We start from the raw sequence: 24681 nt of genomic DNA, 5'->3' as shown, positions 1-24681 counted from the left end.
TTAGTTTTTAATCCCGTTAAGCTGGGAGTTTTCTACGTGAAATTCCTTTGTGTTCTTTATTTACCGCCGATTTACTATGGGAACAAATAGAGAACCTGATTCCCTATATTGATAGTCTGTTGCTTATAGTGGGAACTGATAGATAACCCAGTTCTCTATACAGTTTGGTGGACGCTTAGTTTCTATCAATTTGTATCAGAGTAGGTTCTTTCTAAAAGGTTAACACCTAGAAAGGATCTACATGACTGCTCTACCAAATTTCGAGGAAGGACAATCAACGTACAGACCACCAAGATTCAATGGCCAATACTATGGTTGGTGGATAACAAGAATGCATGACTTCATTATGGCTGAGGACTCAGAGTTGTGGGATGTAATATGTGATGGACCTTTTGTTCCCATGAAAACTGTTGGTGAGGGAACAATTACAGTCCCAAAAACAAGAAAAGAGTACAACGATGCTGGTAGAAAGGCTATTGAGAAGAATTTTAGGGCAAAGAAGATTCTTGTTTGTGGCATCGGACCAGATGAGTACAACCTCATCTCAACTTGTCAGTCTGCTAAGGAGATTTGGGAAGCTCTTCAAACTGCCCATGAGGGAACTACTCAGCTTAAGCAGTCCAAAATTGATATTCTTACTACTGAGTATGAGATTTTTAAGATGAAGGAGGATGAGTCTATTCAAGATATGCACACATGTTTCACCTCCATTATCAATGAGCTTCACTCCCTTGGTGAAGTCATCCCAAGAAACAAGCTACTCCGAAAAATGCTCAGTGTTTTACCAGGTTCTTGGGAAAGTAAAGTGAATGCTATCACTGAAGCCAAGGATTTGCAGAAGCTGACCATTGATGAACTCATTGGAAATCTCAAAACTTATGAGATGAAGAGAAAGAAGGATCTTGAAAGAAGAGAGCCCAAGAAGGAGAAGAACATGGTTCTCAAAGCTGCCAACAAGGACTCAAGTAGTGATGAATCCGACATGGAGTATCTCACTCGAAGATTCCAAAAGATGATTAAAAAAATGGTGGGATTCTAAAGAAAAGAAGTTCCAGCAAGAATTTCGAAGAAAATGATTGCTGCCATAAGTGTGAAAAGTTTGTACACTTCATTAAAGACTGTCCTCTTCATAAGTAGGATCATTACAAAACCAGCACTAAAAAGGCCACTATAAGGAACCGGGTCCTTGACAGAAAGTTCAAAAGAAGAGATGTTGCTAATAACATGGTGAAGCAATCCCTGATTGATTGGGGAAATTCCTCTAGTGAATCTGAAGGTGAAAATATGATGGTTGCTGACAATGGATCTTCAGAATATGAGTCAATCATTGCACTCATGGCCAAATCCGATGATGATGAGGACAAGGAGGATGATAAGTTACGTTTTCTTGATGTTCAAAGAAATTTGAAAACTTACTCTAAGAAAAAATTGATGTCCTTAGCAAATGTGTTGATTGATGCCTAGCATAGCCTCATTAATGAGAAAAGTTCTCTAATAGAAGAAATTGGAGGCATTGAACAAGAGAGGGATTATATGGTAGTTTCCATTGCAGACTTAGAGGAAACCATTGAGAGTCTGAAGAAAGAAAAAGAGGTTTTAATTGAGAGTAATGCTATCATTGAGCATGAGAGAGATGACCTATTAGTGGTGGTTGTAAACTTAAAGGAAATAATTGGGGAACTTAAAATGAAAAGTAAGCCTGAGAATTCTCAAAAGGGAAAGGAAGTTGCAAGTGAGGCACACATTAAGCTTGAAAGTGAGTTAAATTCAGTGAAGTCTAGTCTGTGTGCTGAGCTTGAGAAAAAAAAACAACTTCAGAAAGAACTAGGAAGAGTGAAACGTGATCTTGAAAAATCACTTAAGTGGACCTGGTTCTCTAATGCTATCACTGCCTTGTATACAAACAATGGGGGAAACAGGTAGGGAATCGGGTTCCAAAGGGAGAAGACTCCTTACAACCCTTATAGCAAGTACGTTATTGTACCTGACAATTGGCGTTGCACTCACTGTGGAAGCACTCGGCACCCTAAAGAAAATTGTAAGGCTATAATTCAGTCTCAACAGAAAAATAAAGTTTTTGTTGAAAAAGTAACTCCTGCTACGGAACCTGGTCCTTCACATAACAAACGTATAATACCTGCTTGGACCAAAAGAGCCCTCATTCACCCCTTTCCTCATTACAAGGGACCCAAACTCGTTTGGGTTCCTAAGTCTAACTCCTAATTTTCTTGTGTAGGGAATAGTGAAAGGGAGCAGCCTACAATAGTACATGAATAGCGGCTGCTCAAAGCATATGACTGGAAGTACAAGTGATTTCCTTTCACTTAAAGCCCTACAAGGAGAGAGTGTACCTTTAGAAATAGCTAAAAAGGGTACACTCTATGAGTAAGAAGGATTGGGATGTCATTCACTCACTCGATTGAGAATGTGTACTATGTCAATGGCCTGAAGTACAGTCTCTTGAGTGTTTCTCAGATATATGACAAGGGAAATAAAGTGGAATTCTTATCCAAGATATGCACAGTCACAAATCTTGTGACTGGTAAGGTGGTGCTTGTGGCCAAAAGATACAAGAATGTTTACGTTGCTGATTTTAAGTCCCTACATGGTGGTGATCTAACATGCCTAAGTGTCATTGATGATGATGCTGAGTTATGGTGAATCTGACTGGGCATGTGAGTTTCTACTTGTTGAACAAGTTAGTTATGGAGGACCTGGTTCATGGGCTGAAGTAGTCAACACTGCTTGCTACTTGATTAACAAGTGCATGATCAGGTCCCTTCTCGAGAAGTCTCTTTATGAACTGCTCAATGGGAAAAAAGCCAAGTTGACTTACCTGAGAGCCTTTGGATACAAAATATTTTATTCTCAACAATGGTGGCAAAATTGTCACATAACAAAGAAGATGAAGATGGAGAATTCACAAATGCTCCTGGTGAAGCTATATATATATTGCAAATGGAAAAACTGATTTGATGAGTCAAGTCAAGCAGAAGGATGAAGGAGATGCAATAGAATCTCCAAAAGGTATAGAGGAACTTGGTCCCTTTATCACCTCGACTTAAGCTGAACATAGGGTTGTTGATGCAACATTAGGTACTTTTGATGCAGAACAAAATAGTAGAAGTCATAATTTTGTTGATGTCAATGACGATTCACATATGGAAGAACCTGGTCCTTCAAAATCTGAAGTTTGAGGTATCCTAAGGGAATGTAGGACCTGGTCCTCGTCTATTGTTCAGGAGATTCTTTTGATTTAGTTGGATATGTTGATGCTGATTATGTTGAATATCTAGTGGATAGAAAAAGCACTTCTGGAATGACACATTTTCTGGGGTCATACTTGATCTCATGTGGTATAAAGAAACTAACTGTGTGGCTTTTTCTACTGCTGAAGCTAAATACGTGGTTGCTGCTTCTTGTTGTGCTCAACTACTACAAATCAAGCAACATCTTGAAGACTTTGGTGTATTTACAGATGAACATGGTACAACACTAGAGGACAAAGCGCATTGATGTGCGACATCACTTTTTGAGGGATAATGTATAAAAGGTTCTGATTTGTATGAAGTACTGAAAGACAGAGGACTAGGTAGCAGACATATTTACCTAGGCGCTAAGCAGGGAACATTTTGAAAGAAATCATCTGGAGTTGGGGTTGATCAAACTCAACTAAGGACCTGATCCCTCCATGATTGGCTATGTTAAGAAGGAAAGGTACAATGCTAAAAGGTGTTATTCGGCGACATCTAACTCAAATCTATACTGTTACAGGTAAACACATATGGCAGTTTTAGGACAAAAACAAGAAAGAGTGACATTGCACTTCTAGAAGTCTTTGCTCAGATTTTCAAAAAACTGTTAAGGAACCTGGTTCCTGCAACTCAGGTGAGTGGTCTCTTCAATAATTATATGCCTTTTTAAGCTACTGAAGTGTCATTTCATAAATTTACTCCCACCTTTATCCTAATTTTTGAAGTCCAAAATGTTAAACCCCTTCTGAACTACCCGTTGCCCCAAAAAACCACTTCTCTATCTTACACCCCAACCAAAACCGATTTTTTTATTCAAAACTAAAATCAACCTTGTCTCAAAAGAATCCTTCTCTCCAGATGTTCCAGAAGTGAACCTAACTCTGTCACTTTCCAAAATCCTAACTCCATTTGAATCGAAACCCCAAGAAGTCTTTGGTAGATTTGATGGAAGTTTAACTGAAAGGGAACAAGGTAGATCTAATATTCTAGAGCGTGAGGCTGAAATTATTGCTGGATTTGTGGAAGTCTTGAAGGATGGAGAAATTGGTAAATGTGAGAACTGAATAAGGGACCTGATCCCTCAAGTCCTTCTCAAGAAGTCAATTTTAATGATGAACTTTTTATTTTTGAGTTCTGTGTTTAAACGAACTTCCAATCCAGTAAAAAGGGATTAATGAAAAGCAGACTGATTGATGATGAAGTGGTGTGACTTGCTGATGTGATTGTGAAAGAGAGTTAAAAAAATTGGGGAAAAGAAAATTGACTGAGAAAGATGCAGCAGATGATAAGAGTAAATAGATTGAGAAGAAAATGAGGGAGACATGAATTCTCAGGGATAGAAAGGGTAGTGTAAATGAGGAACCTGGTTCCTTACAAATGCAAAAGGTTGAGTTATCAAGTTTGGAGAGGTAGAAGACTCTGAAGTCTCAAAAAGTGCTGTTAGGTAGAGTGTTGACTTTGATATTGCTGAAAATGGAGGAACTTCTTGACATTGTTGAGTTCCAAAAATAGAATCACCTCTTTGTTCCTCCAAGTCCCAACGTTTATGAAGAAGAAGTAAAAACTTCTATGTTTTATGTGCTACTCTGATGCTATATATGCGTGAGACTAAGTTTGTTCTTGATGAGAAGAAGCTTGGGGAGATTCTTGGTGATCTGATTGATGGTTCAGCCTACTCAGATATGTTGAGAACCTGGTCCTCGTGGACCCTTGGCAGAATAGAATGCTGAGTTGAAGGGTGAGACTGAAAGTTTGAGGAAACAGGGGGAGGAATTGAGCGAGCAGATGATTATTGATCAAAGGAGAGTGAATAAACAAATGGACAAGCCCATCAAGGCCTTAGACCATTACTTTTCCTCCTTCCCAGTGATCCATGTCTTTCACTCCTTCCAAATTCCCTTGAATTCTTATTTCTCTTGATTCCTATATTTTTGAAGACATTGGTGCTTTACTTGTTTAAATAGTCATATTATGTATTGTTGAATCTACTGTACTTTTATTATAATTACTCTACTATGGCCAATCACTCTATTTTGTACAATGATATTCATATGTTGTTCTTGTTATTGTTTAAGCTGTATTGCCCAAGTGGCATGAGTTAATGTTGCTGAACTTCTTTTTGGCCGTGCTTTTTATATTATTATTTTCGATGATGCCAAAAGGGGGAGGTTATAAGTCAACATGGGGGAGGAACAGAATCGAATTGATATGTTGTGTTGTACATGAAAGATAGCTCTGCTTCGTATGGGGAACATTGCTAATAATATGTTGATTATAGGTCTGATTTGCATGGAAACATGTGAGAAATCTGGTTCTCAAGTGTTATATTAATTCTGGGTTTGTCATCATCAAAAAGGGGGAAATTGATAAGTTATGGTATTTTGAGTTTTGATGATTTTCCAAACAGTCTTGAGGAACCAGCTGTGATCAGTTCCTTAGGTTTGGTTCTTAGGAGGGATATGGCTGATTCGTAGGGGGGAACAATGTGGAGATCCGATTCTCAGGGGGAATATCAATTATAAGTTTGTTATCAGGGGAAATTAATAGGTTACAAGTACCTTGGGCATAAGTACTTTACTTTATGATTTGATGATCTAACAAACTTACCATCCAGAACCAGATAAGGAACCTGTTACATATTTACAAGACCTTGAGATCAAAAAGTTCCAGGTTGGGATCCAGCGTGGGATATAACTCAACTCTTTAGAGTGGAAGGAACAACTGAGGGAGTAGGTCCCTATCAGTTCCTGATGAGATCGTATGAAGTCAATTCTTCAGTTCGAAAGTTGCTGCCTGCACACGCTACTGTACAGGAACAGTGCAATAGTCAAATTTCTGTGGAAGGCTTAATACCTACCTTGCTTACGTCATTGCAAGTGAGGTCGCACATGTATAAATACAATCAAGGAAGGTAAAACAACTTACTTCATGAGAGAACCAGATAAAGGACCTGAAGCATGCCTGGTACAATCATTCAAGTTAATCGACTCAAGATAATCTGGGCAGTGTGCCTTTAGATTCACAAGAACCAAATTAGGGACCTGATCCCTTGGTGTTCCCTTGACAGAAGTACAAGTTAACTATACAGCTGGAAAACAACTGCAGAAAGTGACTGGCTGCAACTCTACACGCGACAGTGCAGCAGTCACTTCCCATTGGGAAGATGCCTGTACTAACCAAGAATTGACATCACCATTGTGAATTGACATCACCATGGTGATGTCTTTTGTAGTATAACAACCTGGTGCAAGGCACAAGATATTTACTTGAGCATTTTTAGTGATATTCTTTCAAGTGCTAGAAACACCTCTCTCAAGAACAAAGTTGCTGCAACCTCAAGGACCAGATCCAAGATTGAAGATATCTTAAGTCCTTAGGTTTGTTGAGTCTTTGTTATTTGTTCTTCATTTGTAACTCCTACTTAGCTTAGTTAGAAGCATTGTGCAGGAAACCCTTTGTATAACCATAATCTTTCTGAGTTTGTGTTGTGACTAGAGTTAGTCATAAGTTAAAGTCTTTGTAACTAGTGAGTGACAAAGTGGCTTGTAGTAAGAGTATCACAAGTTAGTTAAGTTGAAGTCTTTGTAATAGAGTTATTACAAAATGGCTTGTATTTACAAGTTAGTGAATGATTAAATCTTTGTAATAGAGTTATTATAAAGTGGCTTGTAATAGTGTAGTTACAAGTTAGTGAGGGATTAAGAGGTTAATTCCTAGGTTACAATAGGTTGTAATCTAAAGATTGCTCAGTAGTGAAGTTAAAATCCTACAAGGGTAGGTCGTGATTTTTAATCCCGTTGAACTGGGAGTTTTTCACGTAAAATTCCTTTGTGTTCTTTATATACTGCCGATTTACTATGGGAATAAATAGAGAATCTGATTCCCTAGACTGACAGTCTATTGCTTATAGTGGGAACTGATAGACAACCCGGTTCTTTATACAGTTTGGTGGATGCTTAGTTTCTATCAGCAACGCAATGTTGCTGCATAAACTTTTGGATTTTATCTTTGAATTGCCATAAGACTTCATAATGTTCCCACGTGGCCTCTTCATATGATTTCCCTTTCCAATGTAGGAGGAACATTATGGTAACTTTGTTCCCTTATTTTTTGCATGGCTTAGTAATCGATGATAGCCTCAATCTCTTGATCATACGAGGCAGTGATACTAATAGGCGCTCGACTTGATTGGCCCCTACTTGCATCATCCTTGTCTTCATGATATGTCTTAAGCATGGCATGGAAGACAAGATAGATCTTAAGATATGATGGCATGTCAAGCTTGTATGAGATCTTGCCTACCTTGGCGACGATCTTATTTGGCCCCTCATACTTGCGAATTATATTCTGATGCATGCCCTGTAGTCACTTGAAATGTCTCTGGTTAAACTTCACCATGACCTTGTCCCAATTCTATAGTTCATAGGACACCACTTACTGTCCGTAAATTTCTTCATCTACATAGCTTCTTTGACCAAGTAGGACTTAGCAGTGTCAAGATGCTCCTCCCATCCCTTAGGCATATGATAAGCCCCCATTTCCCTCGAACGCAGTTGATAATGAATGTGGAGTTTGTGGTTATTGGCATGTGGCTAGCTCAAATGGTGTCCTCCCATGGACTCACTCTACTGCAAGTTATAAGAAAATTGGGCAATGTCTAAGAGCCTTGCCCAACTTTCTTATATGTGCGTATATAATGCCTCAAGTAGCATTCCAATAAGGCATTGAATTGTTCCATCTGTCCATCCGTCTATGCATGGAAACTAGTGGAAAAGTGCAGTTCCATGCCAAGTATGTCGAACAGTTCACTCAAAAAATTTCAAATGAAATGGGGTTCTCGATCACTGATGATATTCCTTGGTAAGCCCCAATACTTCACTATGTTCTTAAAGAATAGCTTGGCGGATTCCTTGGCTGTGCAACCTAGTGAGGCAGGCATGAATGTGGAATATTTAGAAGAACTATCGACAACCACCATAATAGTACCATAACTATCGGACTTTGTTAGGAAAATGATAAAGTTCGTAGTCACGCTCTCCCATTAACGCTCTACAACTTGTAGCGGTTACAAAAGTGCTCCTAGCTGTTGTTGCTCCACCTTGTCCTGCTGACACACAAGACAGGTTTGCACATAACACTCTATGTCATCTCGCATGCGTGACCATTAGTAGTCTGACTCAACCAAGGGCTTAGTGCAACGTTGGCCTGGATGACCAGCCCACATTGTGTCTTGACTATCCCTTAGGATCCGCCGCCTAATGTCTCCAAACTTAGGCACGTAAACTCATCGACCCTTAGTTAGTAATATGCCGTCTTCTACCCAAAAAGGTCTCGTCTTGCCCTAGTTGGCTAACTCAATAAGTTGTTGACAGATCTTCGTACATGCCTTCTTCTATAGCCTCACGAATGTTCCAAATTGTTGAAGTGATAGCAGAAAGCTCTGCTTTCTGACTCAACGCATCGACTACAACATTATCTTTGCCCAGATTATACTCTAACACATAATCAAACTCGACCAAGATCCTACCACCTAGCCTATTTTGGTGTGAGCTTCTTCTACGTCTAAATGTAGCTAGTAGTCACATTGTCGATCTTTACCATGAACCTCGACTCAAGCAAATAATGTTAGCATGTATGAAGGCAATGCACAATGACAGTCATTTCCTTCTCTTGCACCATGTAATGCCGCTCCGTCTCATTTAACTTGTGACTCTCAAACGCTATGGGATACTTATCCTACATCAAGACACCCCCAATGGCAAAGTCTGAGACATCTGTGTGTACCTCAAATGTCTTGGTAAAGTAAGGTAACACCAAGACAGGCTCCTCTGTTATAGCTACCGTAAGGCCTTCAAACTCATTTTGACAATGTTCCGTCCTAACGCATGGCTTGTTCTTCTTTAGCAACTCAGTCAATGGTACGGTCTTGGCTGAGTAGCCACTAATGAACCGACGATAGTAGTTAACAAGGACAAGGAAGGATCTCAACTCAGTTAGCTTTATAGGTTCCTCCCACTCTTGGAGAGTATATTAACTTAGCCTCGTCCATGCGCAACTCGCCATTGCTAATGACATGGCCTAAGAAATGCACTTTTAATTGTTGAAACTCGCATTTCTCCCTCTTGATGTACAACCCGTTCTCTCGCAAGACTTGGAAAACCTTGCTTAAGTGCTCTGTGTTCTCCTCCAAGGTGTTTCTATGAATGACTATGTCGTCTAGGTATACTACCATGAACTGATCAAGGTTGGGATGGAAAATCTTGTTCATAAGGGTGCAAAATGTGGCCGGTGCATTAATTAAGCCGAAGGGCATCACCAACCACTCAAAGGCTCCATATCTCGTCACACATGCTATCTTTAGCTCATCCCCTTCCATAATGTGAACTTGGTAGTAGCCTTTGCAAAGATCCACCTTGGTAAAGCACTTGGCTTGCCCAAGTCTATCGAATAATTCAACAATGAGCGGGATGGGGTACTTATTCTTCACTATGACCTTATTAAGTGCTCAGTAGTCTATGCAAAAGTGCAGTGATCCATCCTTCTTGTTCTGGAACAATACTAGCGTGCCGAAAGGTGCCTTTGATGGGCGAATGTGACCAGAATCTAGTAGCTATTTCAATTGTTTCCTGAGCTCCTCTAGCTCGAGCGGTGCCATACGATATGGGAAAAATGCGGGTGGCTTAGCCCCTTTCTCTAACTCAATCTTATGATCCACCTCTCGCCTAGGCATAAATTTCTTAGGCAAATCCTAGAGCATGACATCTTTGTTTTCCTCAAGTAACTTCTCTATGTAAGGCGACAATGTCTCTTAAAAACCCCTGTTTTCCTCCTGACTTGCAATGGTTGACACAAACGTCAACTCCCCCTTCTTGATTCCGTTGACAACCTGCATTGCTGACAGTTGTGCTTGGCTCTATCCATGTGGCATAGTCACTGTAAGTACCATGCAATATCCTTCTCGCTCCATAACCAAGAGAAATTTGAGTAGGGGTCGATCAAAGTATGACTATGTCTAAAGAACTCTTTCCCCAATATGATGTGAAAGATATCCATAATGGTTATGGTAAAGTTTGTCATACCTTTCCAAGTTCCCAATTTGACTCCAACTCCACAAGCTACCCCACGAGCATTTTGTACCTCCACATTCATGGTCTTGACGCGACAGTTGGTTTGGGAAAGATTCAATTCTAGTCTCTTTGCAGCAACCTCAATCACGAAATTATGAGTTGCTCCAGTATCCACCATTACACGAGCATGCTCATTGTTGATGTTGAGATTCACGTACTGATTGCCATTCTCGGTAGGTTGGATAGCTTGCTTTGTGATATCACTGCATAATCCAATCATACCTGATAAGTATGGATTTTGACTACTTATTAGCACCTCTTCGCTTTTGTTTTAGTCCGAAAGTATTGATTTATGTTCACGAAACTAATGAAAGTGTGGAAATTGCAGGAATATCGGAAGTTTGAGCTCCTATGATAAAATCCGACTTAAAAAGGAGTGTTTCGACTCACAAGGCAAGAAGGGGCACAGAACATTCTTCTGCGATCACAGAAGAAAGTGTGGACCATCTGCACACAGATCAAGTGAAAGAGCCCAACAAGAATTTAGCCAATGTGCGGACTACACATGAATTATGAAGCCGCAGAATGAGGTTTGCACTGACAAATGATTCAAAGTTCAAAGAGTGTACAAATGACCAAGACCTGAAGCCTTGCTGAAGTGCGGACCGCATAAGAATTATACGGCCGCAGAAGATGATTTACAGCCGCAATCCAAAATTGTACGGATGCAGAATTTAAGACCTACGTGCTGAAGAAATCTGCGGACCGCACATGGAATTGGTGCAGTCGCAGAACCTCCCGAGGGGCATCTTTATCAGTGAATTTCGGGCCACTATAAATAGACGAGTTTCATATTTTTAGGTCAACTTTCAAAGTTTGAGCTGTTGTAGCCGTTACATTTTGCCATTTTAGGAAGTTTGTGACTATTTTAGTGTTCAAATATTATATTTTATCATTTTAATCTTAGATTATGAGTTTAATTAGCATTTCTTCTTTGTTTTCTTCATTTCTCACTATGAGTAGCTAGATTCTTACTAAGGTTGTGACCCAACCCTAGTGTATAAACCTTATGAGTGCTTAATTTAATGCTTGTTTATGATTGGATGTTGATTATTTATCCTAGTTTATGCTTTAATTTTAGAATTAATGGTTGCAAGCATTGATTCATGCCTTTTTGACTTAGTCTTTACTTGAGAAAGAGACTTGGTCTTTGATAACTTGGCCAGCAATGAATTGGACTATTTAAGGGTTTGATTAGCCTAATTAAAAGGGTTCAAACTAGAGATAGTGAGAACCTGACTTGAGCTCATATCAACTATTTAGTTTGACACCCATTTGGTCTTGAGAAAGTCAAATTGGGCAAAATCACTCTATGACTGAGAGGTATTGAGTGAGTAATGTAGAGTTGAGAGCTATAATACACCCTAATCAACAAAACAAGTGTTAACGTATATGACCCATTAGGCGAACACCTAGGTTAAGGTCACATCCATAGGCTTTTTAACTATTTGAAAAAGCATCAATAACAATCATTCACTTCTAGTTTCTTTTCTTAGATTATAATTGCTAGAGTAAAAGTAGAATTAGAAATCAAAACCAATTGTTTGGAAGTGCAATTTAGTTGTTCCTTTTGCTTTCGTCAAGTGTATACCCCTAACACTTATTGTAGCTCTCTGTGGAAATCGACCCCGACTCTTGTTTGGTACTATTCTTCCAATGACCGTTTCCACTCACTATTGAGTGTGGATTGGACATGGAACAAAACCCAACTGTGCGGTTCCCAAATTCTCTCCTTGTGGCTACTCCTTCCATTATGGACCATGGCACTGCGGCTCTTTAAGTCGGGACAATTCCTGAAGTCGTGCAACCCTCCACATATGTAGCATCCCTTCTTCTCGGTCTATGCCTTCTCCTTGGTGTAGCCCTTACGTCCACTCAACTTTTTGGAATCTTGAGTCTTGTAGTATTATTATTGTATCTTCTTGCCTTTTCCATGGTCTCCCCGACCTTTGACATTGTTAAACTTTGACTCTTTTCCTTTGCCTTTGTTGTGCTTGTCATTCCTGAAATCCATCAATGATTCGACCTCCACTATGTCTTGGTCTATATCTGTGACTTGCCGGTGTTGCAATTCCTGCTTAGCCCAATTTTTCAACCCGTCCATGAAATGGAACAACAAGTCATCATTGGTCAGGTTGGGGATTTGAAGCATAAGGGTAGTGAACTCCTTGACATAGACACGTATGCTCCATGTTTGCTTCAACTCCCTAAGCTTGCGACTTGCCTCACACAAGACATTGTTTGGAAAGAACTGTCACTTGAACTCGACTTTGAACTGATCCCACGTGCTAATAGTACATAGACCTTTATCCACGTTGTCCATCTTCCTTCTCCACTATAGCATGGCCGTCTTTGAGAGGTACAACACCGCAATGTTGATCTTGGCTCATCGTCCCTCACTTTGCCGTGCATGAAGTAGTTCTCCAAGTGCCAAAGGATGTTTTTCACTTCATGTGCATCATGAACACCTTTAAACATTGGTGGTTTGGAAGCCTCGATTTTGGCCTCCCTTGTCATCACAACATTGATGGCTACCTCAGTCACGCCAGCATCGACATGATTCTCGAGTGTCTCTATCTTTACCTTTGTAGCATCGATAGTACTTAAAGCCTCCATGAGTCTACACACTAAGGCGGTGATATATTGCCTTAGTTCTATCTCGGTCTTTGTACGTTCCTCCAAGTCATTTCAGATACTCTCAATCTCTTCAAGAGTGTGCCTCTCAAGAACGCTAAGGGTGCCTTCAACCTTTCCCAAACTTTGGCCAAAGATTTCCATGGCATCCATCCTCGCGTTCATCATCATTTCCTACTCTTTATTGAGGGAGACATATCCAGGCTGGACCTCCACTTCATCCTCCTTCGCCTCAGTGACACATGGTTTTTGGGATGTAAACCCTTCGTTTGACACAACCTCGGGTGGCATATACTGGCTCTTGTTGGTGGCATTCGTCTTTTTGTTACGGCCCTTCTTGCCAGCACATCCCGGATGACGTTGGCTTGGGAGTTGGCAGTGTTAGTTTCTCCCTCGTTCGCCGTTCCCTTAGTTGCAACCGTTGGTATGATACCATGTTGTCACGTCCTTAGTCATTAACTAAGTATACTTGCGACACTTGACAACTCGCTCATGATTTTGCACAACTTGATCACGTTCTTGCTATGCCAAGTCAACCTTACTACACTCAAGATCGCTAAGAGAATGCTAGAAAGAACACAACAACAACAACAACAACAACAACAACAATAACAACCCAATATAATCTCACTTAGTGGGGTCTGGGGAGGGTAGTGTGTACGCAGACCTTACCCCTACCCTGGGGTAGAGAGGCTGTTTCTAAATAGACCCCCGACATCTTTCCCTCTAAGAACTTCCCACTTTACTCTTGGGGAGACTCGAACTCACAACCTCTTGGTTGGAAGTGGAGGTTGGTTACCATCAGAGCAACCCCTCTTGTCTAGAAAGAATACAAGAGAATTTATTAAAGGAAACTTTGTATTAGAGAGAAATTGAATTGTTTGCTTGGTGAATTACATATGAACAACCTCCTTTATATCTAGTCTCCTAGGGGCTAGTATGTAAATATTAATTGTTATACAAGTCCTTAATATTTACAAGATAAGTCTTTTTCTAGAACTCTTTACAAACCTAGAAGATTCCAAGGACTTTCTTAGCAAATCCATAGGGATCTAGGGTTTTTCTAAGGAAATATCCATACTTCTCTAGAATTTTCTTACAAATATTAGCCTTTCGCCTATGTAAACTTCCATATGACATTAATATATGTCAAATGACACCTATGTGGCATGATGACATGGTGGTTCATCACACTATACGTTGAAAGTCTCGTTTCCCGTATTTTCAGGAAGGTTGAAGAGCTATGGATTAACAAGTGAAAGGATGAAAATTTATGATATTTAGTGGTTTATACAGTAAAAGATATAGACGTTGTATTGTTTCTATCAATACAAATACACGTGAATACAATCCTTAACATAGTGACGTTTATATTTATGAATAATATAATGACGTCCTTATAGTTTAGACGACCTTTATTTTTGGCCCGTTGAAAAGAACACGTTCTGTTTTATTATAGGAGTTGTTCAAGTTGTTATTGTATGTTTGGAATTGGTGACCTTAATTTCTATTGGAATTCGTCAACTACTCATCCATTCGCAACTATTGGTACTAACTACCATAATAATAGAACAATCCAAAACACTCAAATCTATAATAGAAACAATGATTTGGACCAAGTCCTCATTCCTTTTCACTAAACAAATGAAGTTAGATTAATTACAAATCAACAAATTATTTGTTTTATCAACACAAACTCTTCTCTCTTGACTCATAAAATTCAAATGTACATATTTATCGGCGATGAGGATGACAACATAGGAGGGATGGAAAACTTGAGCCGAGGGCAAAGAAATGCATATTTCTAGGATATACAACTGGAATGAAAGGTTATAGGTTGTGGTGCACAAATCAAAAGACTCCAGGGCTAATTATCAGTAGGGATGTAACATTCAGTGAATCTGCCTCACTGGACAGTCAGAGTGAGAAGGCAATAGCAGAAACAGATCGTGGTGTTAGTGACCGCATAGAGCTTGAAATTGAATCTCAACTAGCTCAGCCCAGTAGTTCTAAAGTAGAGGAAGTGGAGGAAGTGCAAAATATTGATCAAAATGATAATGTTGATGCATCTGCACAACAACAACAACCATATAGCATTGCAACAGGCAGGGAGAAGAGAGTGATCAACCGACCTCAAAGGTTTGCAAATGTAGTTGATGGGAATCTTCTTGGATATACGAATCCAGTGGGATTTGCTTTGGCAATTGCAGAGACCGTTGATGCATTTGAGTGTTATAGCTACTCAGAAGTTATTCAGAGTATAAAAACATATCGACGGATTAGTGTTATGGCTAAAGAGATTGAGTCTCTTAACAAGTTTAGGCGTTGCCTAGACTTGATTGATGTGTGCGGCAATGGATAGAGTACTTGCGAGAGTTGAGGGCAAGGTCGATAGACGTTCCTGCTGATGAAGAGAATTCAAGCCAAGGGGAAGATTTGTTATTTTGTGGCTTGAATTATTTTCTTGTATTTTTAGGATACCCATAATCCCTATAGGTTTAGGAAAACCCATTGTCCTAATAGATTTGGGAAAGGAAAACCTATAGTCCTTGTCAAATTGGGAAAGCTTTCTCTTATATGTTTTGGACCTTTTGGGATCTATATATAGGGGTTGTAGTTGGGGATCCTAGAGATTGTACTGTGTTTTTCTTCTCATTCATAGTGGAAAACTCTCTCTGCTTTTGTTCCAAGGATTAGGCTTAGTCGAACCTCGTTAAATCTTGTGTTGATTTTTCTTCTCTATTTGCTTTGTGTGTGATTGTGTGCTAGTTAACCCACGATATTCCGCAACATGAACCAAGTTTTCATGCCTTTTCATTCAACAAATGAATTTAGTTTAAAATTTGTCTGTGCAATTCCCGATTTGCAACGTAACATTTCGATGCACTAATACATTACAAATCAAAAACATTTGTTTTGTATACACAAACTTCTCTCTTACCTCATAAAATTCATATATGCACTTATTTATCGGCTTCGATTTGAGGATGACATTGACGTTGATACGGACGGCGAAGATGTCCCACTCCATCCCATACTAGAAACCGAAACATTAGCACCATGAAATAAATCCGATAAGTAATTTTGCAAATCATCAGGGGCAAATCTAACAGTTGACTCCATTCCAATGACATTCCTCACCAATTCTCTTCGGTGCTTCTCGTAAAAAGTCCGATATCTCGGAACAAGCTTGTTAGCTAGTGATACTTTGACTTGGTCTCTGAGTTTCTGGTCGAGTATGACCCATGAACTTTGTTTTCGATATACCTCCTCGAAACTCGAATTAAATTCGCTAAACCTTTCCTTCACTTCCATCGATGAAATCTCAATCGTCAAATTTTCAGGTAATGACATCAACACTTTGTTCCAACCCATCCTCTCATACTTTGACATGTACTCTTTCACCTTCATTTCGTGTTTTAAAATCCAATCGGATCCAAGTAGGAGCTTTAGATTCGATTGCTGAACCTTCGAAATGATGTAGTTTAGGTTGTTCGATAGGAACAAATAGGATAGTGCCGCGTCCTTGTAAAGTTGTGCTTTACCATCGAGTTTACATAAAAGGACGAGTACGAGCCATGCAAGCCGTAGGGCAACAACAGAAGGCGGAGGGTCCCCGTCTTCTGTTGTCATGCTCAAGTAGTATGATTCCGGCAATGATGTCTGTAATGAAATCGGCAAATCGACTATTATTTCAGATATTGCGTCACTATAATCGCCGAGATAAACAAGGTAGTTCATGACGTATCGAGTTAAAGGGTGAACCCCGCCACCTGGCACTGCCTTCGACGTGTCTTTCTGAACTGCCGATTCAAACTCCGACAACATGGCTCTAGCGGCATCGCCGAGCTTGACCAGTGATATCATCGCCTGAGACTTGACTACCTCCATTGAATCAAAGCAGAAAATCAATTCGATTTTAACCCAAAGCTCACAAATGGCGTCGTAGACGTCCAGCACTCTAAACATTTTCTCAAGTGATAACTTCTTGTATTTCGCCACCATTTCTGGGAACAAGAACAGAGTCAAAGCCCCATCTTTAGCAATCTCCGAGAAACAGGATTCCCTTATGTTGTCTGAGGCTGAGAAGACATAGTCACAGAGAATCCTCTCACCGTGAAACAGAGTAGTAACTGCAATCTTAACAGCACTCAACCAATTCTTGATTTTTATCTCCAATAATTCCCAATCCATTTTCTGAATTTGTGAAGAGATCGCTTTTTCAATTCCCAAGTAATACAAAGTCTCATCTATGACTGATTTTCGATTAAGTTTGTAAATTTTCACGCACTCTCTTCCATAACCAGCTCCAATCATACAATCAGCAATGGATTTCAAATCCGCCATTACAACCTCTGAGACCTTTTCAATTTCACTATTATTATTATTATCTTCAGAAACTTCATCTTCATCTGAAAGACTTGATAAGGTGGCAGTGGATGATCTTGAGGATCTTGACGACACCGTTTCGGAATCAAGAAAGTAACGACTCCCTGATAAGATAGTGTAGAATTCTTTCTGAAGTCTTCTTATGGCAATTTGCATGAGATTATGAGCTCGAACTAGAAGTTTAGAGCTGGCACTGTCTTTGATAACAAACTGCATTGCATGTTGTAAGTCGTTAACGGCGTTAAGAAGTTGCTTGGCTTCTAACGGATTATCACGGAAGAGATTAGCGACTCTGTTATAAGAGGTGGTTGAGACAGAGGAGGAATCAAGGTCCCATTTTTCGATAATTAATTCAGCGTTTTCTATTGTTTCATCCAATAGAGTTTCGCAAAAGGTGTGAGGAGATGATGAATTATGTGAAGGGGTTGAAGGTTTTGATGATGAGAAAAAGGGGGTCCTCATTGTTTTACTTGTTGTACAAAAAACTTAGGAAGAAAGAATATTATAGGTGAAAATAAGAGGGGTTTGTTGTTTTTATCCAACAAGTTTCTTGCTTTCTTCGAGAGTTTAATGGAAGATTGAAGGGGCGAGACCCATATTTATAGGAGTACTGCGACAGAGAGTTGACTGAGACTCCGAGAGTAGATGAACAGAACGCGGTCCATAACTTCGTCAAACAGTGACTTCTGATTTCTTTCATATTTATATACAAAAACAAAAGTAGTCCTACGTATAAATGAATATTTAAAAATCAACCTAACCTATAACCGTACCGATAATTAGGGTAGATTTTTAATTTTATGAAAATAAATCGAAAAAGTAATGAACCGTACCGAATAAATTTATATACAGAAATATATTTATACATTAAGTTTAAAAATAATAAGGCATTAAACTTCTCCTTGGGCTTTGAAATTATGAAAACGGTTACAAGCTACTAAGTAATTAAACTCAAAATCCTAATTCTCAAACTTATTATATTACTCCTCCTGAAACTAAAATATTTCCAGCATATTCACTAACAAGACACACAATATTCTAGTGATTATGAGTAACAAACTACAATGTATTGAATGCGTTTCATTTCATATGATTTAGATTTATCTTTTGAATATCTAATCTTCTATAGATTTTATTCTTGAGTCCCAACTTAGTTAATATATTTTCATTCGAGTGATTTATATATTTTTTGTCTTTGCTAATTTTCTTTAACATTGCTGTAGAATAGTTGATGGATCTATACTCTATCTATCTTTCATATTGTTTTAATCCATCCATTAAACAGTAAAAAGGTTTAGAGAGTTTTGCTAAGTTGTATAAAAGTACGTATAATATGTTATTGCATTCAACTTCTACTAGTGACTTTTACATGATATTTAGAAAAATACCAAAAATTAACCGAACCGTACTAATACCGAAGAGAAACCGACATGATTGAGACGGTTTCGAAAAGTCTTAACTTTGATTATATATAATAGAATAACCGAAAAATTGGTATGGTATAAATTTTATAAAATAACCGATCGAACCGAGTCATTGACACCCCTACCTTCCATTTATTTTACCATGCTTTCCCTCTTAGTCAATTCCACAAAGAATGATATTTTATCAAATTATTTATATATTTGAAATACTTTAACTTTAAAAATAACCTTTAATGTGAAGTTTTTTGTAGACATACAAATGATATGATCCCACAAAGTTTTTATCCTTAAATTTTTTAAAAATCACAAGTTTGAAAATAAAATTTTAAATTCTGTGCCAAATCAAATTTCATCACATAAATCGTGACGGAAGGCGTATATGTCATGCTTTTTTAAATAATAAAAACAAACAAACAACAACAACAACCCAGCAAAATTTCACTAATTCTGGGGAGGGTAGTGTGTACGCAGACCTTACCCTTACCCCGAAGGGGTAGAGAGGCTGTTTCCGAAAGACCCTCGGCTCAAGAAACAAAAAGACAGAAAGGAGACAATATTAGTATCAGCAAAGAAATCATATGAAAAATAGGAACAATATGAAATTCAGAAGAAAGATGCAAAGCAAAAGCGATAGTTAGTAAACAACCTCTTTTTTTAAATAACAAAAGAGGAAACAATATCGTATAAGATGGAATAAAGAGAATAAAGCAAAATGTCGGAGTATTTATTCATTATATTGCTCCAAATTTCATATTATTAGCACTACTGTTACAAGCATTGTTAAAGAATTTTCATGTAAGTTGAAGATATGTTATACTCTTTACTTTTAAAACAACGGAATTGATGTCAAAATTTGAGAGCTAAAATTAATCGTGATTTATGATAGCCGTGCGTAAGTTGTAAATTTTGTAAAATTTACTTCAGTAAAAGGGAAGGAATTAATGATTCAATTGAAAATGAAGTAACTTTCGTATTTCAACATCTGTAATTTTCTCGCAACGACGAGAATATAATTTTGATTAATGGTGGCATGGCATAGATGGCAACCCAATTGTAAATCTCTTTCACTCGTGAAATATGTATATTTAAACAAATTGAGAGCGACAACTACAATTGACCCAAAATGCCTAAAAAGGCAAAACTTGTCCTAATCATTGAACCTTATCATTGATTTGATTTTTACTAAGTAGATGTTGATAACTACGTCAAATAATGATATTAGTATATCAATAATTATCACGCGGAATCAAGGACTCCATCTTTAACATGCAACTAAAGTTCGTTCGCCGCCATTTTTAGCTAATTATCTTTTGAGAAACGGTAAAATTAGTGGTTGGGTTGAGACCACACGCATGATGTTTCATGTTTAAATTATAGCGGAGATGAATGTATTAGTTTTTTATTTTATAGTTTGATCAAGTTTTGATGAACAAAATTTATCCAATAATGTAGGAGATAATAGGTACTCATGACTGGCAGTGGGGCGGGGCAGGGCAGGGCAGGGTGAGACATAAACAGCAAAAATTTAAACCCGCCCCACGTAGCATTTTTCTTGCCCTCGCCCCCGCACCAGCCCCACCCCGCGAAAAGAAATATTTATTTTGTTACTTTGGCTAAAGAAATACAAGTTTAATATTTGAAATTTAAGGATATAGCACTAGACTATTAGCTACTTGTATCTTCAGTTCAATTGCTAAAATAACGTTAATTTTTTAATAAGAACTTGTTCCCTTCTTTTCTCTTTTCAGATCAAAATAAAACTTCAAAATGATAGTAATCTCTTTAAAATAACTTATGAAAGTGTAGTTATACAAAATTGTTAAGTTTAAAGTGATAAATAATAAGATGCGAAACCGGAAGTTACAATGTAGTAACTTTATAAATTCAAAACCCATCAATGTTAAAGTGAAGTAAAAACATGAATTCAAGACCCATCACTATTTTTTTTGGTTTCCCACCCGGTGTTCGACACTCACATTGGGGCTTGACTAAATCCGGATTCGTGCCGGAAAGTCCCATATTGGGGGTAAAGCGCTCCCTAACAAATGCGACTCCATACCCAGGGGCTCGAATCGAGACCTCTAATTAAGAATAAAGGAGTACTTACCACTCCACTATAACCCTTCTTGGTAAGACCCATCACTATTAGCTATATTCTAGGTCTTAGATGTACTGTTTATTTTGTGTTTCTTTACTTGATTTTGGTTCTAAGTAGGTGGTAATTTTGATCTTATTGTAAATTGGTAGGGTCAAGTCAATAGAAACATATTTCTAATGTTTTTCTCTTTCGTCTTTGATAAAACACTACTAGAAATTCGGTAAAAAGCGATCACATATAGCAATCAATTTTGATCGCTTATCTCAATATACCAACCAAAACACGTCCAAACAGGCTTGGTAGCTATATTGGTGGTCCCTTTACCTTAGGGTCGCTAAGGTAAAATGACCAAATGTTCACTGTAAACAAAATACCGACCAACTTTTGTCGGTATAATATTTTAATATTATAAATTTAGCGACCAACATTGGTCTGTACATTTAAATTACGATATTTTTTAAATTATTATATATAAAAAATTAGCGACCAACGTTGGTCCGTAAATTAAAATATATATTATTTTTAAAAATATATATTTAACAATCTGGGTTCATAAGTGACCAACTTTAGTCGCTTATTTTTAATTTTTTAATATTTTTTATAAATTGCAACCAACTTTGGTCGCTAATCTCCAGGATTTTTTTAAATAAAATCTGGGTTTATTAGCGACCAACCTTGGTCGCTAATCGCCAGTTTTTTAATAGGTTAGCGAACAACTTTGGTCGCTTTTCTGGGTAATAATTTTGGCATAAAATGCCTGTTTTGGCTGCTACACCACCTGCCAGCATACTAAAATTCCTAAATAACAATATAATTCAATTCATAAACTATAATTTCAATACCAAAATCTCCACAACAACAACAACAACAACAACACAATTCAATAAACACATTAAAACCAACAAATTAAAGTTCAATAGAACTAACAAATTAAACTAATAAAACTAAGTTAACGCTTATTACACCAAGTTCAAAACCGGTTCTATTTGTCTAGTTCAAAGTATATAAAAGTCAAGGAGGTTTTGTACAACAACAGTATCATCACCGTCTGATGAACTTTCATCAACAAGACGCTATACAGAAGGGTCTACTTGTCGAGGACGGGAAGAACGATCACGGGGAGGACGGAAGGAACACTCACGTTCATGTTGAGCCTCTGGCGATGACTCACGAGACTGAGGAATCGGAAAACCACCAGAAGCTAGGAGAGATTTGAGCTGCTCTTGCATGCCTTGGTACTGAGCTTGCATGCCAATGTGATGAGCATCTCTAAGCCTTTCTCTTTCCTTGGCCGCTTCTAGCTCGGATGTGAGCTTTTTCACAGTCTCCCACATAGCGGAAAAGCTCTCCCCATCAAGTCGCTCGCCTTGCGAGGAAGTCGCTATTCCTTGCATTCCACACTTATAGCGATGTAATTTCTTAGTAGGAAGCCCGTATACCTTCCCCCATTTTGGACCGCCAGCAGCCTCCATCCACATTCTTTCAGCATCCTTGTCCGAAGGTTGGATTGGCTCGCCCGACTCATTAGGTGGCTGACTGCGTATGAATTCCTCCACATCAGTTGTGAAGCGACCCTATAAGAAAAATTACATTAAATTAGTATTTCAAAATTTATATAAAAGTAAATTAAAATACTTAATAAAAAGTGAAAACTTACATGTACAGTCGAGGCTCGGCCATCGACCCACCTTTCTTGATCCGTCTCTTTCTTCTTCTTCTTCTTCTTTACAATATGAATCTCTTTGAATAGCTCATCTTGGTTCATTGGAAGCCCCAACTTCTTTTCCTGAAAACTCATAAATTTTAGTTAATAAACAGAATAGATATACTTTGAAAATTAAAATAAATTAAGCAATTACGTACCAATCTTCTTTTTATTGTCCCAAGGCTGATCACACCTCTAGTGTGCAAGGAGCCTCCCTTCTCAGATGCGCGAGCTTTCTTTCCTTTTTTCGCTCTTCTCTAAGAACTTTGCGGTAAGCCATTGCCTTTACAAATCCTCCCATAAATTCTGAAGCAACCAGTCAGGGTTCTGGTTCAACTTTCTAGCTTTGGAGAAACTATGGGACAACCATTTGCGAGCTTTGTGGTGAAAATTTGCAGCCACTTCCGCGCTATAGCGGTGTTCCCATACACACTTGCTCTGTATTTCAAAAGTTAAATATTATGTGGAAATATCATAAATATAAATAATTATACTGCTTAAAAGAACATTTATACCTTAAGTTGATTGAAAATTTGCTCCTTCGCCGAGAATGAGAATTCACTCCAAGTCGCATAAGGGCCATCATAAAGCTTTCTGGTGGCTTTGGTAATTATCCTCGTAGTAATATTACTCGGGATGAACCTTCAATTTAACCAAAAAAATACATTAATATCTTAGTACAAACTGTACAAAACAATAAACGTAAAAATATCCTAAACCCTAGATTCTAACTAAACTATCAAGACAATACAAAGTATAATTCAAATCTAACTAAACTAAATTCAACACTAATTAAACTAATTAGTTAATAAAATTAATTAACAAAACTAATTAAAACAAGACCTAAACCCTAATCCTCAATAAAATACAATGTTCAAAGAATTGAAACACTAATTGAAATAATAAACTACAATATTGAAATAATTGAAACAAAAACTACAAATAACAAAGATTCAAGGTTATAATTCAAACCTAAATTTTTTTAGGTGAAAAAAGAGAGAGAGAGAGAGGGGGCGGCAGTGGTGGCGTGGGCGGCGGCAGTCCAGCGGTCGCAGTGGTGGCGCAGGGTGGGGGAATGGAAACCCGTTTTTGAGTCTGTTATTAGAAAAAGCGACCAACGTTGGTCGCTATTTTTGGTAGGTAATTAAGTTTTGACCGTTTGACCAAAATAGCGACCAACGTTGGTCGCTATTTCTAAAAAAAAATAATTTTTTTTCTTTTTTGGATTTTAAATATTATAAGCTATAAAAAAATTCGTATTAGCTATAAATATTTATTTTATTTAACTACAATTATTATAAATAATTATAAACTATAAGCATAATCTTTAAAAAAATTATATTAACTAGGTAATTACTTTTAATAGATTATAATAGCATGTATGTAAATGACCTTTTTAAGTTATATTTAAGTATATGAGTAATTTCATACACACGCAAACTATATTGTAATTGATGATCAATCTTATACATTATTACGTACGAATAGTTAATGAATTGATAAACTAATATAATATTATTCTATTAATTGATATAATAGTATTCATTATTTGTATTATAACAGAGTTATTGAATTACATTCATTCATCACTAGGTTATAAGTCGATGAATCAATTATAACAGATTAATTAATATAAGTCGAGACGTTTTGTTTTTAATATTCAACGATGCATCTGAGTAGGTTATAAGTCGATGAATCAATTTACAAGTGTATCAGTGCCTAAAAGAACCGACCATGTGTTTCTAGCACTTTATGTGTGTGTGTGTGTGTGTATATATATATATATATATATATATATATGTATGTATGTATGTATGTATATATATATAACTTGTTATAGTATATGTTAGCGTGTGTATATATAAAACACACACACTTCGTGCTACTTTAACTACTTATATAGCATGTTATACTATATGCTACTGTATTCATTATTTGTATTATAACAGAGTTAATGAATTACATTCATTCATCACTAGGTTATAAGTCGATGAATCAATTATAACATATTAACTGATATAAGTCAAGACGTTTTGTTTTTAATATTCAA

General features: G+C 37.7%; 2 protein-coding genes across 2 annotated transcripts; one reads left to right on the top strand and one right to left on the bottom strand.

Moving 5' to 3' along the window:
- Window positions 1-241: 241 nt before the first annotated feature.
- On the top strand, window positions 242-1464 carry LOC138886162 (uncharacterized). The gene is made up of 2 exons (XM_070167199.1): window positions 242-1027; window positions 1138-1464. The coding sequence occupies exons 1-2, from the start codon at window positions 242-244 to the stop codon at window positions 1462-1464; spliced, it is 1113 nt and encodes a 370-aa protein (XP_070023300.1).
- A 14413-nt stretch (window positions 1465-15877) lies between these two features.
- Window positions 15878-17950, bottom strand: LOC104214047 (exocyst complex component EXO70H1-like). The gene has a single exon (XM_009763640.2). The coding sequence runs from the start codon at window positions 17864-17866 to the stop codon at window positions 15983-15985; it is 1884 nt and encodes a 627-aa protein (XP_009761942.1). The 5' UTR covers window positions 17867-17950; the 3' UTR covers window positions 15878-15982.
- Between the last annotated feature and the right edge of the window lie 6731 nt (window positions 17951-24681).

This window comes from Nicotiana sylvestris, chromosome 2, assembly GCF_000393655.2.
Source record: "Nicotiana sylvestris chromosome 2, ASM39365v2, whole genome shotgun sequence".
Lineage (NCBI taxonomy): Eukaryota > Viridiplantae > Streptophyta > Magnoliopsida > Solanales > Solanaceae > Nicotiana > Nicotiana sylvestris.
This window is presented reverse-complemented; position numbering and strand designations above follow the sequence as displayed.

Coding starts and splice junctions, on each gene's coding strand:
- LOC138886162 (XM_070167199.1), top strand. CDS start 242: ATGACTGCTCTACCAAATTTCGAGGAAGGACAATCAACGTACAGACCA. Junction 1,028..1,137: donor AAAAGATGATTAAAAAAATG/GTGGGATTCTAA, acceptor CTTCATAAGTAG/GATCATTACAAAACCAGCAC.
- LOC104214047 (XM_009763640.2), bottom strand. CDS start 17,866: ATGAGGACCCCCTTTTTCTCATCATCAAAACCTTCAACCCCTTCACAT.